This window comes from Lithobates pipiens, unplaced genomic scaffold (genome assembly GCF_037356315.1).
Source record: "Lithobates pipiens isolate NorthernLeopardFrog02 unplaced genomic scaffold, aLitPip1_a1.2 Scaffold_10, whole genome shotgun sequence".
NCBI classification, from domain to species: Eukaryota; Metazoa; Chordata; class Amphibia; order Anura; family Ranidae; genus Lithobates; species Lithobates pipiens.
In genome coordinates, this window is record NW_027507686.1 from 33,937,306 (window position 1) to 33,950,197 (window position 12,892).

A 12,892-nucleotide genomic window follows, 5' to 3' on the forward strand; every position below is an offset into this window, starting at 1 on the left:
AAAAACAGTGCAACTGTGGGGTTAAAAACAGCAATGTAAAACACTAGTGATAGCTTGCAGTTCAGAGCCACCTGAAGCTGCATCAGATGAGGCTGAACATCAACCCTGGTAGATGAGCAGCAGACCGGGGGCAGTCTTACAAATTTGGGGAATGGAAGTACAATGCCAAGAGATTTCATAGAGCGAGTCTCAACAGTAATGGGCAAACCTGCTCCTTGATACCAGACTCTTGAATGATGGTCTGTCTGGGGCCACCTAGAAATTTTGGAATGAGAAGCTAGGGTGCGCTCCTGGGGCCTATTGGGAAAAGATCAAAAGATAATTAATTAGTCTTCTGTAAAGCAATGGCTGAGAGACAGACTCGAACAGTCTGAACCCCATCCAGATGATGGTGGAAAATTTCTATTTGATGAAACAGAGGAACAGGAACGCATGTCCTGGTTGAGGTGAAATGCTGAAGCTACCTAAAGGCACGAAGGAAGTCCTGGGCCTGAAAAACAAAGTGCTCTTTATAAAGATAGGGCTGGTAGTTCAGATACTCACCTAGTAGAGATAATGGCTACAAGGAAAACCACCTCATGGGTAACAGCAGCGAGAGGAATGTCCCTAAAGGGTTCAAACACCAGTTTCTGAAGCACAGAGAACCAGAGATCCCATCAAGTCACTGGGAAACAGATGGGGGAGCTGCATGGGAGACCTCCAATACAAAGAGATTAATCAAAAAAGTGGGAGGACAAAGGTCTTAGAAACAGAATGAAAAGAGAATAAACTGGACTTTTGATGGTGCCGACAGCCAAACACTAGTCCGGATCCAGCTGCAGAAAGAAGAGAATTTGTTTCACAGAGCAACTCATGAGATGGAAGCCCCTAGACCAGCGGTCTCAAACTGGAGGCCCTGCAGTGTTGCGAAACTACAAGTCCCATCATGCCTCTACCTGTGGAAGTCATGTTTGTAACTATCAGCCTTGCAATGCCTCATGAGACTTGTAGTTCCGCAACAGCTGGAGGGCCGCCAGTTTGAGACCTCTGCCTTAGACTCACACCAGGTGAATTATGCCATCCATGTCGAAGGACATACCTTGAGCAAAGACTCTGCATGATTCCCCTGTTCCTTAGAACCTGGACTTCAAATGCCATTAAGAAGGAACATTTGGACCTGAGACGTATCGGAGTTAGGCTTTGAACAACAATGCTAGATAATGCAAACTGGCGGGTTAACCTCCAGCAGTGATGTAAAGAAGAGTCTTTATTAAAGGAAAAAAAACCTGCAAGTAAAATTAAGTTAAGCAATTGTAACAGCAGAGCTAAAAAAATAAAAAATAAAAAGCAATCCAACCTAGGACACTGGAAAAAAATGGAGGCATTCTGGTACTAAGAGGGGTTATCCTGGGCTAGTGTCCAATCCTCCTGCAGGTGGCAGTATAACCCAAAAATTAAAGACTTTCCGTGTCCCTTAACCACTTGACCACTGGGCACTTAAACCCCCTTCCTAACCAGACCAATTTTTAGCTTTCGGTGCTCTCACACTTTAAATGACAATTACTCAGTCATGCAACACTGTACCCAAATTACATTTTGTCCTTTTTTTCACACAAATAGAGCTTTCTTTTGATGGTATTTAATCACCGCTGGGTTTTTTATTCTTTGCGCCATCAGAAAAGACCTGAAAATTCGGTAAAAAATAAATAAAAAAATTATTTGTTTCTTTTAAAATTTATTGGCAGAGTTGTAGAGTATTGGCAGATTATTATTGGCCGATCAGTACAGAGAGGAGAGGGAGGAACCGGCCTTATGATGTGACGCTGGTTTGTTTACAAGTGATCGCTCCGTCATTTGACAGCGCGATCACGTGGTAAACTGCCGCTATCAGCGCCCGTTTACCGTGCTGCGCCGGGGGCCCGGAGGACCTGGCGGTCACAGATGTTCCCGGGTGCGCGCCCCAGGGGGCACGTGTGAGCAAGATTCTGAAAGGACATCCCACGAACGTCCACCCAGAATAACCCGACCGCGCTGTAGTCATCTTTCGGCTATGGCCTGGTCGGCATGTGGTTAAAGAGGAACTGCAGTCTGCTCACATAATTTGTAATAAAAACATTTTTTGCCATTCTGAAGCTTCCCTCCAACCACTTTGCATATTATTTTAAATACACTGTTATTCTTTACTTGCCAAATATGCTGCAGAAATCTCCCTCCACTGAGTCTGGCTGCATCCATTTTAACTGTGGGCAGCTGAAGCTGCTGCCTGTTCACTTCCTGGATTTACACAGACACACACCTCCAGCTCTGCAGCTCTCATTGGCCCTCTTAGGACTCACCCCACCCATCCCTGGCAAACTCTCACAAGAGTGAGAGCTGTGCATGATGTCATAAGCCTAAGCTTTTTGTGTGGACTACAGCTACCTGCCCAGGTCTGAAGAGAATTGGCCATCAAGGTTCAGGGAGGGAGGATGGTTATCTTCAAGTGTAAAGAGACCCAGAGCTGTTTTTTTTGTTTTGTGTGGAGACATGTAACTTGAATCAAGCAACAAAGTCCCACCTATTCACAGCCACTTCTTTCCAATATGTTCTGTGCTATGGGGAATGTGTTTTTTGTGTCCTGGAGCACAATATACAAGTAGAGAGAACTATCCCATCTTTCATTAATTAAAAGTTTTAAACACTTGCTGTTTTGGGCAATTTAATTTTTTTTTTGCTTTGCTAGAAAATGACCTAAATCCCCCACACATGTGGGGAGGGCGAGCCTTTAGCAGGGCTGTAAAAGTGATCGGTTGGCTGTAAAGCTGCCCGAATCACTTTTACAAGACAGCAGATTGCCGGCTGAAAGAAATGGGAGCCCTGATCCTGGTATATGCACTTGCCGACAGGGTGTTTTTGTATGTATTTCAGTCAGCAAGTGGTTAAAATGTATACAGTGAGGGGAAAAAGTATTTTATCCCCTCCTGATTTTGTACATTTGTCCACTGACAAAGAAATGATCAATCTATAATTTTAATGGTAAGTTTATTTTAACAAATGAGAGACAGAGCAAAAATATCCAGAAAAACGCATTTCAAGTTATTAATTGATTTGCATTTTAATGAGTGAAATGAGTATTTGATCGCCTATCAATCAGCAAGATTTCTGGCTCCCAGGTGTCTTCTATACAGGTAAAGAGCTGAGATTAGGAGCACTCACTTAAAGGGAGTGCCCCTAATCTGAGTTTATTATCTGTCCACAGAAGCAATCAGATTCCAATCCCTACACCATGGCCAAGACCAAAAAGCTGTCCAAGGATGTCGGGGACAAGATTGTAGACCTACACAAGGCTGGAATGGGCCTACAAGACCATTGCCAAACCGCTTGGTGAGAGGGTGACAACAGTTGGTGCGATTATTCGCAAATGGAAGAAACACAAAACTGTCAATCTCCCTCGGTCTGGAGCTCCATGCAAGGCTTCACCTTGTGGAGTTTCAATGATCATGACAACAGTGAGGAAGCAGCCCAGAACTACACGGGAGAATCTTGTCAATGATCTCAAGGCAGCTGGGACCATAGTCACCAAGAAAACAATTGGTAACACAATACGCTGTGAAGGACTGAAATCCTGCAGCACCCGTCCCCTGCTCAAGAAAGAACATGTACAGGTACATCTGAAGTTCGCTAATGAACATCTGAATGATTCAGAGGAGAACTGGGTGAAAGTGTTGTGGTCAGAGGAGACCAAAATTGCGCTCTTTGGCATCAACTCTTCTTGTTTGTAGGAGGAGCAATGCTGCCTGACCCCCAAGAACACCATCAAACATGGAGGGTGGAAACATTATGCTTCTGGGGTGTTTTCAAGGGGACAGGTCAACTTTACCACACCAAAAGGGACGATGGACGGGGCCATGTACCGCTAAATCTTGGGTGGGAACCTCCTTCCCTCAGCCAGGGCATTGAAAATGGGTGGTGGATGGGTATTCCAACATGACAATGACCCAAAACACATAGCCAAGGCAACAAAGCACGTTAAGGTCCTGGAGTTGCCTATCCAGTCTCCAAACCCTAATCCCATAGAAAATATGTGGAGGGATCTGAAGGTTCGAGTTACATCAGCCTAAAAACCTTAATGACTTGGAGAGGATCTGCAAATAAGAGTGGGACAGCATGGAGTAAAGTTTTTGTTGTCACAAACTGGACTTCCATTTTATAGAAGGAGCTCCATGATGAATTCAGTTGGGCAGGATATGGACAATGGCTCCAACTTTATAGAACCTAATTTAGATGAGCCCTAACCGGATATTCAGGTTGCTGTAGAACCCTCCCTAGGATGCTCAGGAAACTTCCCAGGCTTAATAATAAAATGTTGGGACAGGAGTTAAATATTTATCATTGGCTTCTTGGGGTGAAAGCATGACTCCACCATTCCTCTACAGCTCAACCCCCTGCGGTATGTGCAGCACTTACCCTGATCGGATGAGCTGAGGGTTGGGGACACATTGTAGACGGTGTGATAGCAGCTGGAAGGCACTGCTCTGTGGTAACAGCATCAGAAGTCCATACAGTGCTCTGATCAGATATGGGTGATTCTCCACATCCAGAAGCTGCAGGCGGAGATCTGAGGGGGGAGAAGACAATTTAAACAGCATGGCTACTAACTATCAGCCGGAGAGTACATGGTGTGCGACATTGAAAATTAGGAGAATGGGACGGGCCTCAAAAAACATGCCAGCAATGACCTCTCAGGAAAAAAGAACTAGGGAGAATCCAAGGAATGTTTCCCTAAAATCGGAGTCATCGCCTTCTCCTCCCTGCCCTTTCATATCTTCTCCCTTCCTCTCATCATCCTCTCCCTTCTTCTCCCTGACCTTTCCCCTCATCTCCCTTCTCTTCCCTGACTTGTTATCCCCTCCCTTCCCTTCTCCCTGCACTCTGATGTGTTACACACACACTACTCTCTATGATCCTCCATACTGTGGATGACCTGACATGTCCGCGGCACACCGACTCTTCTCTGTACAGGCACACAGCCATCTGATCATTTCTGCTCCATTTCCCAGCCAACGTGCTGGAAGCTGTGTGTTATTAGGACACGTGTAGGGGGAAAAGCTTCCAACATACGGATAACACAGACCCCCAGGGGGAGGGGGGGGGTACTCCTAACACAGACACAGGGAGAGAGCTCCTATTATACAGATACATAGACCCAGAGAAGAGCTCCCAAAGCACAGATACATGGAGCTAAGGAAGGGCTCCCAACATAGGTATATGCATATCTGGGGGAAAGAGCTCCCATCATACAAATACACAGACGGGGAGAACAAACGATATAAAGAATATACAGACCCCAGGGGTGGATCCCATCATATGGATATACAGACCCCGGGGGAGAGCTCCCATCACACAAATACAGGCCCCGGTGAGAGCTCCTTCCCATGGGATCAGTATATTTGTATGATGGGAGCTCTCCCCCGGGTCTACATATCTAGATGATGGGGGCTCTTCCCCCGGGGTCTGTATGATAGGAGCTTTGCCCCAGGGTCTGTATATCTGTATGACGGGAGCGCTCCCTCGGGTCTGTATATCTGTATGATGGGAGCTTTCCCCCGGGTCTGTATATCTGTATGACGGGAGCGCTCCCTCGGGTCTGTATATCTGTATGATGGGAGCTTTCCCCCGGGTCTGTAAATCTGTATGATGGGAGCGCTCCCTCGGGTCTGTATATCTGTATGATGGGAGTGCTCCCTCGGATCTGTACGATGGGAGCTTTCCCCCCGGGGCCTGTATATCTGTATGATGGGCGCTCTCCCCCGGGTCTGTATATCTGCATGATAGGAGCTTTCCCCCAGGTCTGTATATCTGTATGATGGGAACTCACTTCCGGGGGCCTGTATATCATAATCTAGACCGGGAAAATGAAATGTCTGAACATCCCGAATAAAGTCCACTCTGTCTGTCCATATTCTATAACAAAGCCCTAATATCTATAAACAAAGAGCTATAAAATAGTGACTAGAATACAATAACAGACTCTCCAGTTGTGACACGGATGGGGATGAAGTGAAGAATTTTGGGAATTTACTCACATGTAAAGATCGGACATTCGATCAGCTGTACCAGCTTGTCCACCTCAGTCAGGAAATCCACCGTCACCTCCAGGTCACCACTAAATGCCAGTGTCAAGGAAGAACAGTGCAATACAGTCCCTAAGATATAATAGCACTTCACCCTACAGTCCCCATACTGGTACCAGTGCCAGGATTGCCTAAATCTGCATGGAGGACTTAATGAGCCTTGAAGAATAATGCCAGCTGAGGACGGGACTGGTAGAAGTCAGTGAGGACACTTCGCTGCCCCTGCCCACATTGCATGAAGGATACAACTTCTGGATGAGGTGATACGCGTGCTTGTAGTTCTGAGTAAGGAAACACAGGGACACGGTGGCCACGGGGCTGTGACACCATGAGCGGTACAGACAGCAGAACAGGTCACAGCTCTCCTGCAATGGGAAAATAGAGAGGTAATGGCAGTGGTCCCAGGGTCCCCTCTGTCATTGTTCTTAGATCACAGGCAACATATGGTCCCAATGACAGTCCTAGGCATACCACGAACTCTGGGCAGTGGTCCCAGGATCCCCACTGTCACTGTTCTCTGACCTTTGACTACACACAAACCAATGACAGTCCTAGACACACCACGCTCTAAGCAAGAGTCCCGGGGTCTCCTCTGTGACTGCTCTGTGGTCTCAGACCACACACACGAGTAGTCCCCTCTGTCATCGCTCTTTGATCACAGACCACACACACACTCCAACAATGGTCTCTAAGACAACACACTTCAGACAGTGGTCTTGGGGTCCCCTCTGTCATTGCTCTGTGATCACAGACCACACGCATTCCAGTGATGGTCCCAGAGACTTCAGGCTCTGAGAAATGGTCTCGGGGGGGGGGGGCATCCGTCACCATTCTGTGATCTCAGACCACACAGGTTCCAACAATGGTCCTACTGATGCTACTTTCTAGACATTGGTCCCAGAGTTCACCAATCACCATTCTGTGATCATGGACCACACACATCCCAACAATGGTCCTAGTGATGCTACTTTTTTTAGACATTGGTTCCAGAGTCCACCAATCACCATTCTGTGGTCATGGACTGCACAAATCCCAACAATGGTCCTAGAGACGTTACAATCTCTAGACCAGTGATGGTGAACCTTGGCACCCGAGATATTTTGGAACTACATTTTCCATGATGCTCAACTACACTACAGAGTGCATGAGCATCACAGGAAATGTAATTCTAAAACATCTAGGGTGCCAAGGTTTGCCATCACTGCTCTAGACAGTGGTTTTGGGGTCACTGTCCAGTGATCATGGACCATGCACATCCCAATTATGGTCATAGACATGCCACGCTCTGGGGAGTGGTCCCCTCCACCATTCACTGATCAAAGACCACACAGGTCTCAATGAGAGTCCTAGACACACCACACTCTGGGCAGTTTTGGGGTCCCCTCTATCACCATCTCTGATCGCACACCACATACATCCCAGCGACGGTCCTAGACATCCCACACTCAGTGCCTACAAAATCAAGCTCTTACTCAATGTTATTGAATCTCATTTTCCTTCCAGCACTGTAAGGATGTGGGAATGCAACTGCTGCTGATGAAGATGTTCCCAGTGAGTAGGCAATGTAATGTCTGTGGGCCCCGTACAGACCCATCCTCCCAACCTGTGGGCCCCATAGAGGTCCATCCCTCACCCCATGGGCCCTTTGCAGGCTCCCCTTTTCTTTGGAGGTAGTTTTTCCTAGCCAATCTCTCCGATCCGTTTAGACACTGAACAGGGAGTAACACTGGCTCATTCACATCACTAAACTTTGTTGCTCGCCAAGTCATCTGACCGAGGCATACCGGCGTCTGGAGGTCTTTCAGTTGACTGCGGAGCTGGAAGAGTTCAGAGGAGGTCAGCAGGATGCTGTTCAAATTCTGCACCATGGTGGATGCAAATTTCAGATCCTCCTCCCGCAGCAAGATGTCTGCCATGGAGTGGAAGATGTTCTCCGCGTTCAGCAGAAGACTGAGCTGTCTGTGGAGAGAAAGAGACTACACGTGACCCCCATCTACATCACCAACCTATGTAACCCCCCTCCAACCCCGCATCCCCCTGCTGAAACTGATAAAGCTGCCCATAGATGGATCACTTTCTTTTTTTTTTTTTTTTTTTTTGGATCAGCTAACAGGCATTAGGTTTCATATCCGATTGTCACCTCTGAAATCACAAAGACAACAAATTACAATAAGACATCAGAAATATTATTATATTATGATGTGAATTGGTGGTGGGGGGAATATTCAAACAGTGAAAAGCAGGATATGTTTGTAAAGCAGAACCGCCTCTGCAATAAAGAGCCCCCTTCACACCTCAACAGTACAGAACAGTTCCCAACCTCTGCGGTACAGAACCCCCCCAACTACAGAACCCCACCAACTCTGCATCACAGTGTTCCACCCCCATCTCTGCACTACAGAACCTCTCTCCAACTCTGCTCTACAGAATACCCCCCCCCCCCCATCCACACTACAGAACCCCTTTTCATCTCTGCAGTTTACCACAGAGCCTCCCCCCCACCTCCGCTCTACAGAACCTTCCCCACCCTCCACACTACAGGACCCTCCACACTATAGAACCCTATAGGACACACTAAACTGTTTGTTACAGAACCCTCCCAACTACTGAACCTCTCCTCACCTCCACAATACAGACAACATAACCCCCCACCCCCATTACATAACCTCCTACCACCTCTGCAGTATAGAGCTCCCACCCCTCCTCAAAAGGTACCCCACCTACACCTCTGCACTACAGAACCCTTCCCCACTACAGACTACCCCCAACCTCAATAACTCTGGAAGTACAGAACCCCACCTCATCCCTGCACTACAGAATTTCCTCCAGCCTCTGCACTACAGAACCCTCCCAACTATAGAACCTCTCCTCATCTCCACAGTACAGGCAAATTCCCCCCACAACTTCCGACTACTTAACCTCTCTCCACATCTGTGGTATAGAACCCCCCACCCCACAGAGCCTCCTTAACCACCTCCGCACTACAGGACCCCTTCATCCACACACCTCCGTACTACAGAACCTTTTTCTGCATCTGCAGTACAGAGATTTTACCTTTGCACTTCATAACCCCTGCATCTCTACACTACAGAACCTCTTCCTACCGCCACACTACAGACCCCTCCCAGCCTTCAATTTTCACAGTACAGAACCCCACCCCACCTCTGCATTACAAAACTCCTGACCCCCACCCCCTTACTCCTCCGATCCAGCATGTGGCTACTGGAATACAATGTAAACAACCTCACCAAAGACGACGCACAGGTAGGACCAGCTGGGAAAAGCCACCAACTAGTCTGACCCAGGATACTGCCAGACCTGAGGACAAAACTATTCTACCCCAGCTGCATCCATCCCAGGGACAAGACATAATCACACACCATGTGTTATATGAGCTATAGTTGCCCCAGTGCAATTGCCCAATGTAATTACACTGTGCACCCACCTGATGATAAAGGCACCTCGGGTCTCCAACAGTCTCCGCTCACTACTGAACCTCTTCAGCAGGTTGACCATGAAGCGATGGAAGTAGGAGTTCATGGTGGGGGTGGATGGTGAGCTCTCCAGGCCACGGGCACCTAAAAAAGAGATCAAACATGGCGATTCCATTATATATCCACCCAACAGATCTCCAACTGGTCATAGTTACATAGTAGGTGAGGTTGAAAAAAGTCACAGGTCCAATCTATGTGTGTGATAATATGTCAGTATTACATTGTATATACCTGTATGTTGCGGTCGTTCAGGTGCTTATCTAATAGTTTCTTGAAACTCTTGATGCCCCCCCCCCCACTGAGACCACCTCCTGCGGAAGGGAATGCCACATCCTTGCCACTCTTACAGTGAAGAACCCTCTACGTAGTTTAAGGTTAAACCTCTTTTATTCTACTTTTAATGAGTGGTCACGTGTCTTGTTAAAATCCCTTCTGCAAAAAAGTTTTCCCTATTGTGGGGTCACCAGTACGGTATTTATAAATTGAAATCATATCCCCTCTCAAGCGTCTCTTCTCCAGAGAGAATAAGTTCAGTACTCGTAACCTTTCCTCATATCTGATATCCTCCAGACCCTTTATTAGCTTAGTTGCCCTTCTTTGTACTCTCTCCATTTCCAGTACATCCTTCCTTGAGGACTGGTGCCCAGAACTGGACAGCATACTCCAGGTGCGGCCAGACCAGAGTCTTGTAGAGCGGGAGAATTAGGTTTTCCAGAACTAGAATCAACATGGAAATAATTGGCACACACCAGTACACAAAATCTCATGCAGCCTGGGACACAATTTTTGACACAATCTGGTATCTTACAGCCAGTGTTCTCTGACAGAGGACAGCTGGCACATCATGCTAGAGCATGTCAGAGCAGAACAGAACTCAGAATTTTAGTAACACAACCATCTGGCTACAAGCGGAGTTCCCCTTAGTCCTCAGCCTCCTGCTCACATGTATAGGAGTCCACATTTGTTATTGGCCATATGTTGTTCCAAAAGCCTCAGTCCACCGAAAAGTGATTTTACATACAGGTGGAGGCTGGTGGGCAGAGTCAGCCCCTGACTTGTATGTCTTGGATACTCCGACAGCAAGATGTCACCTGCCCTTCACCTCAAGAGCTTACACACTGTCAGAATGGGTTAGAGGATTAAGTTAGAAGGTAATGGTTAGAGGGCTATAACATTAGAGGGCTAGGGTTAGAGGATTACAATGTTGGAATTAAAGGGATAGGGTTACAGTGCTAGGATTAAAGGTTAGAGAGCCAAGGTTAGAGTTAGACGGTTAAAGGGCTAGTATAAAGGGTTAGAGGGCAAGAATCAGAAGTAGAAAATGAGGGTTACAGGATCTGGGTTAGGGTTATAGCATTAGAAAGTTAAAGTCAGTTAGTCCAATTCCTGCCAGCCCCTCTGTAATAACCGATGTGCGGTCACGTGACCGCCTGCCGCTCTCCTTCCTAGATCTAAGGACTATAATAAAGGATTGAAAAGGACATGTTAAAATGGATTTTGCATCAATTACCAAAGTGCATTGGTTCCCATCCAATCACTGGAGGCACTGCTTATAACTGTACCAACACGCACGCTCGCATTGGCTGCTGGAATGGAGCTGCTTAGGGAATACATGGAGCCCTTTAACAGAAGGAAGAAAACTCTTGGCCCTTCCCCTGAATCCTCTAGACATGTGAGGAGCGGTGGTCGCCTCTCCTGCGTTAGATCGGAATTGTATAGATAATACCTCCATAACCTTCTTTAGGACCAGATCAATGACCACACAGTACAGGATCCTCCAAATTATATGGGGTAAATGAGCTTTTCCTGAAGACCTGACCACACAAACACAGGGACTACGCTGGATGGGAGGGTCTGACCACACATATATAGTGGACTAAAGGAGAACCTGAGCGCTAACACACCGGACTACAGTGGTGTTGATCGTAAGCACATTGAACTAAAGAAAGACACACACTGGACTACAGGAAGACGTGACAGCACACACGCTGGGGTCTCACTTACCTTCACCCAGCTGGACACCCCGGGCCGCGGGTGGTACACACAGTGTAGATTGACCGGAGAAGAGTTCACTGCCATCATTGTTGGGATCCGTCTGGCCAGCTGGTGAGGAGGCAATCTCAGCCAGGACCTCCAGATCCTTCAGGATTACCTGAAGACAAATGACAGAATATACACTATGTCCTAATAATGCACAGACACTGAAGAAAGGCAACTCATTCCAGCCCAGGGATTATATGCATTATGTCTTGATGATGTACAGGAACTGGGAAAAGCACAGGATTCCACCCAGAGATTATTCACTATGTCACTAAGACACTGGGAAAAACATGGAATTCCAGCCCAAGGATTATACACTATGTCCTCATGATGTAAAGACATTGAGAAAAGCATAGGATTTCACCACAGGGATTATACACCATGCACTGATAATGCATGTGTGTGCGGACACACACACACACACACACGCTCACAGGCTGCCCCCCCTCCCCACACATTAATATCAGAACACATTAGTTGGATCCCCAAATTCAAGAAACGCCACCCTGGGGCCGCGACCTCAGGGCACGTACCCCCCTGAGCCCCAATGTCAGGGCACACGCCCCCCCCTTCCCCAAGCCCCATCAGGACACATCCCCCCCCAGGCCCCTGGGGCGCCCAAGTTAGGTCACGTCCCTCCCCTGGGGCCCCCAAGTTAGGTCACGTCCCTCCCCTGGGGCCCCCAAGTTAGGTCACGTCCCTCCCCTGGGGTCCCCAAGTTAGGTCACGTCCCTCCCCTGGGGCCCCCAAGTTAGGTCACGTCCCTCCCCTGGGGCCCCCAAGTTAGGTCACGTCCCTCCCCTGGGGCCCCCAAGTTAGGTCACGTCCCTCCCCTGGGGCCCCCAAGTTAGGTCACGTCCCTCCCCTGGGGCCCCAAGGTCAGGACAAGTCCCCGTCTGGGCCCCGCTAAGCCAGGGAACATCCCCCTGGGCCCCCAAAGTCAGGGAACATCCCCCTGGGCCCCCAAAGTCAGGGAACATCCCCCTGGGCCCCCAAAGTCAGGACACATTACACTGCATAGTGTAACAAGGCTGTCAGGTTTGCAGAACAGCTAAAATGTCCAACCCAGCGCAGAAAATCGCTGCAGCGTGGTGACATCACTACTGACAGCGCCAGAGAAAATGACTGTATGCTACCAGTTACACTGTGTTCAAACCTTGACCAATGACCAGTGCTGTGCCCTAGCCCTGACCAATCAGAATTTATCATTACTGTTCTAGATAACAATGAGGTGTGGTGTGTCACTCCGCTCTTTCATCTGCCATA

The 12,892-nt window shown here is 47.9% G+C and overlaps 1 protein-coding gene across 1 annotated transcript in view; it reads right to left on the minus strand.

The window, feature by feature from the left end:
* Positions 1–12,892, minus strand: part of VAC14 (VAC14 component of PIKFYVE complex) — a 70,584-nt gene that overhangs the window by 1,920 nt on the left and 55,772 nt on the right. The window contains exons 13-18 of the mRNA XM_077453539.1: positions 11,591–11,738; positions 9,538–9,670; positions 7,877–8,051; positions 6,339–6,457; positions 6,045–6,124; positions 4,426–4,576 (exon numbers count right to left, since the gene is read on the minus strand). Coding sequence (XP_077309665.1) covers positions 4,426–4,576; positions 6,045–6,124; positions 6,339–6,457; positions 7,877–8,051; positions 9,538–9,670; positions 11,591–11,738 — 806 coding nt within the window. The remainder of the gene's footprint in view (positions 1–4,425; positions 4,577–6,044; positions 6,125–6,338; positions 6,458–7,876; positions 8,052–9,537; positions 9,671–11,590; positions 11,739–12,892) is intronic.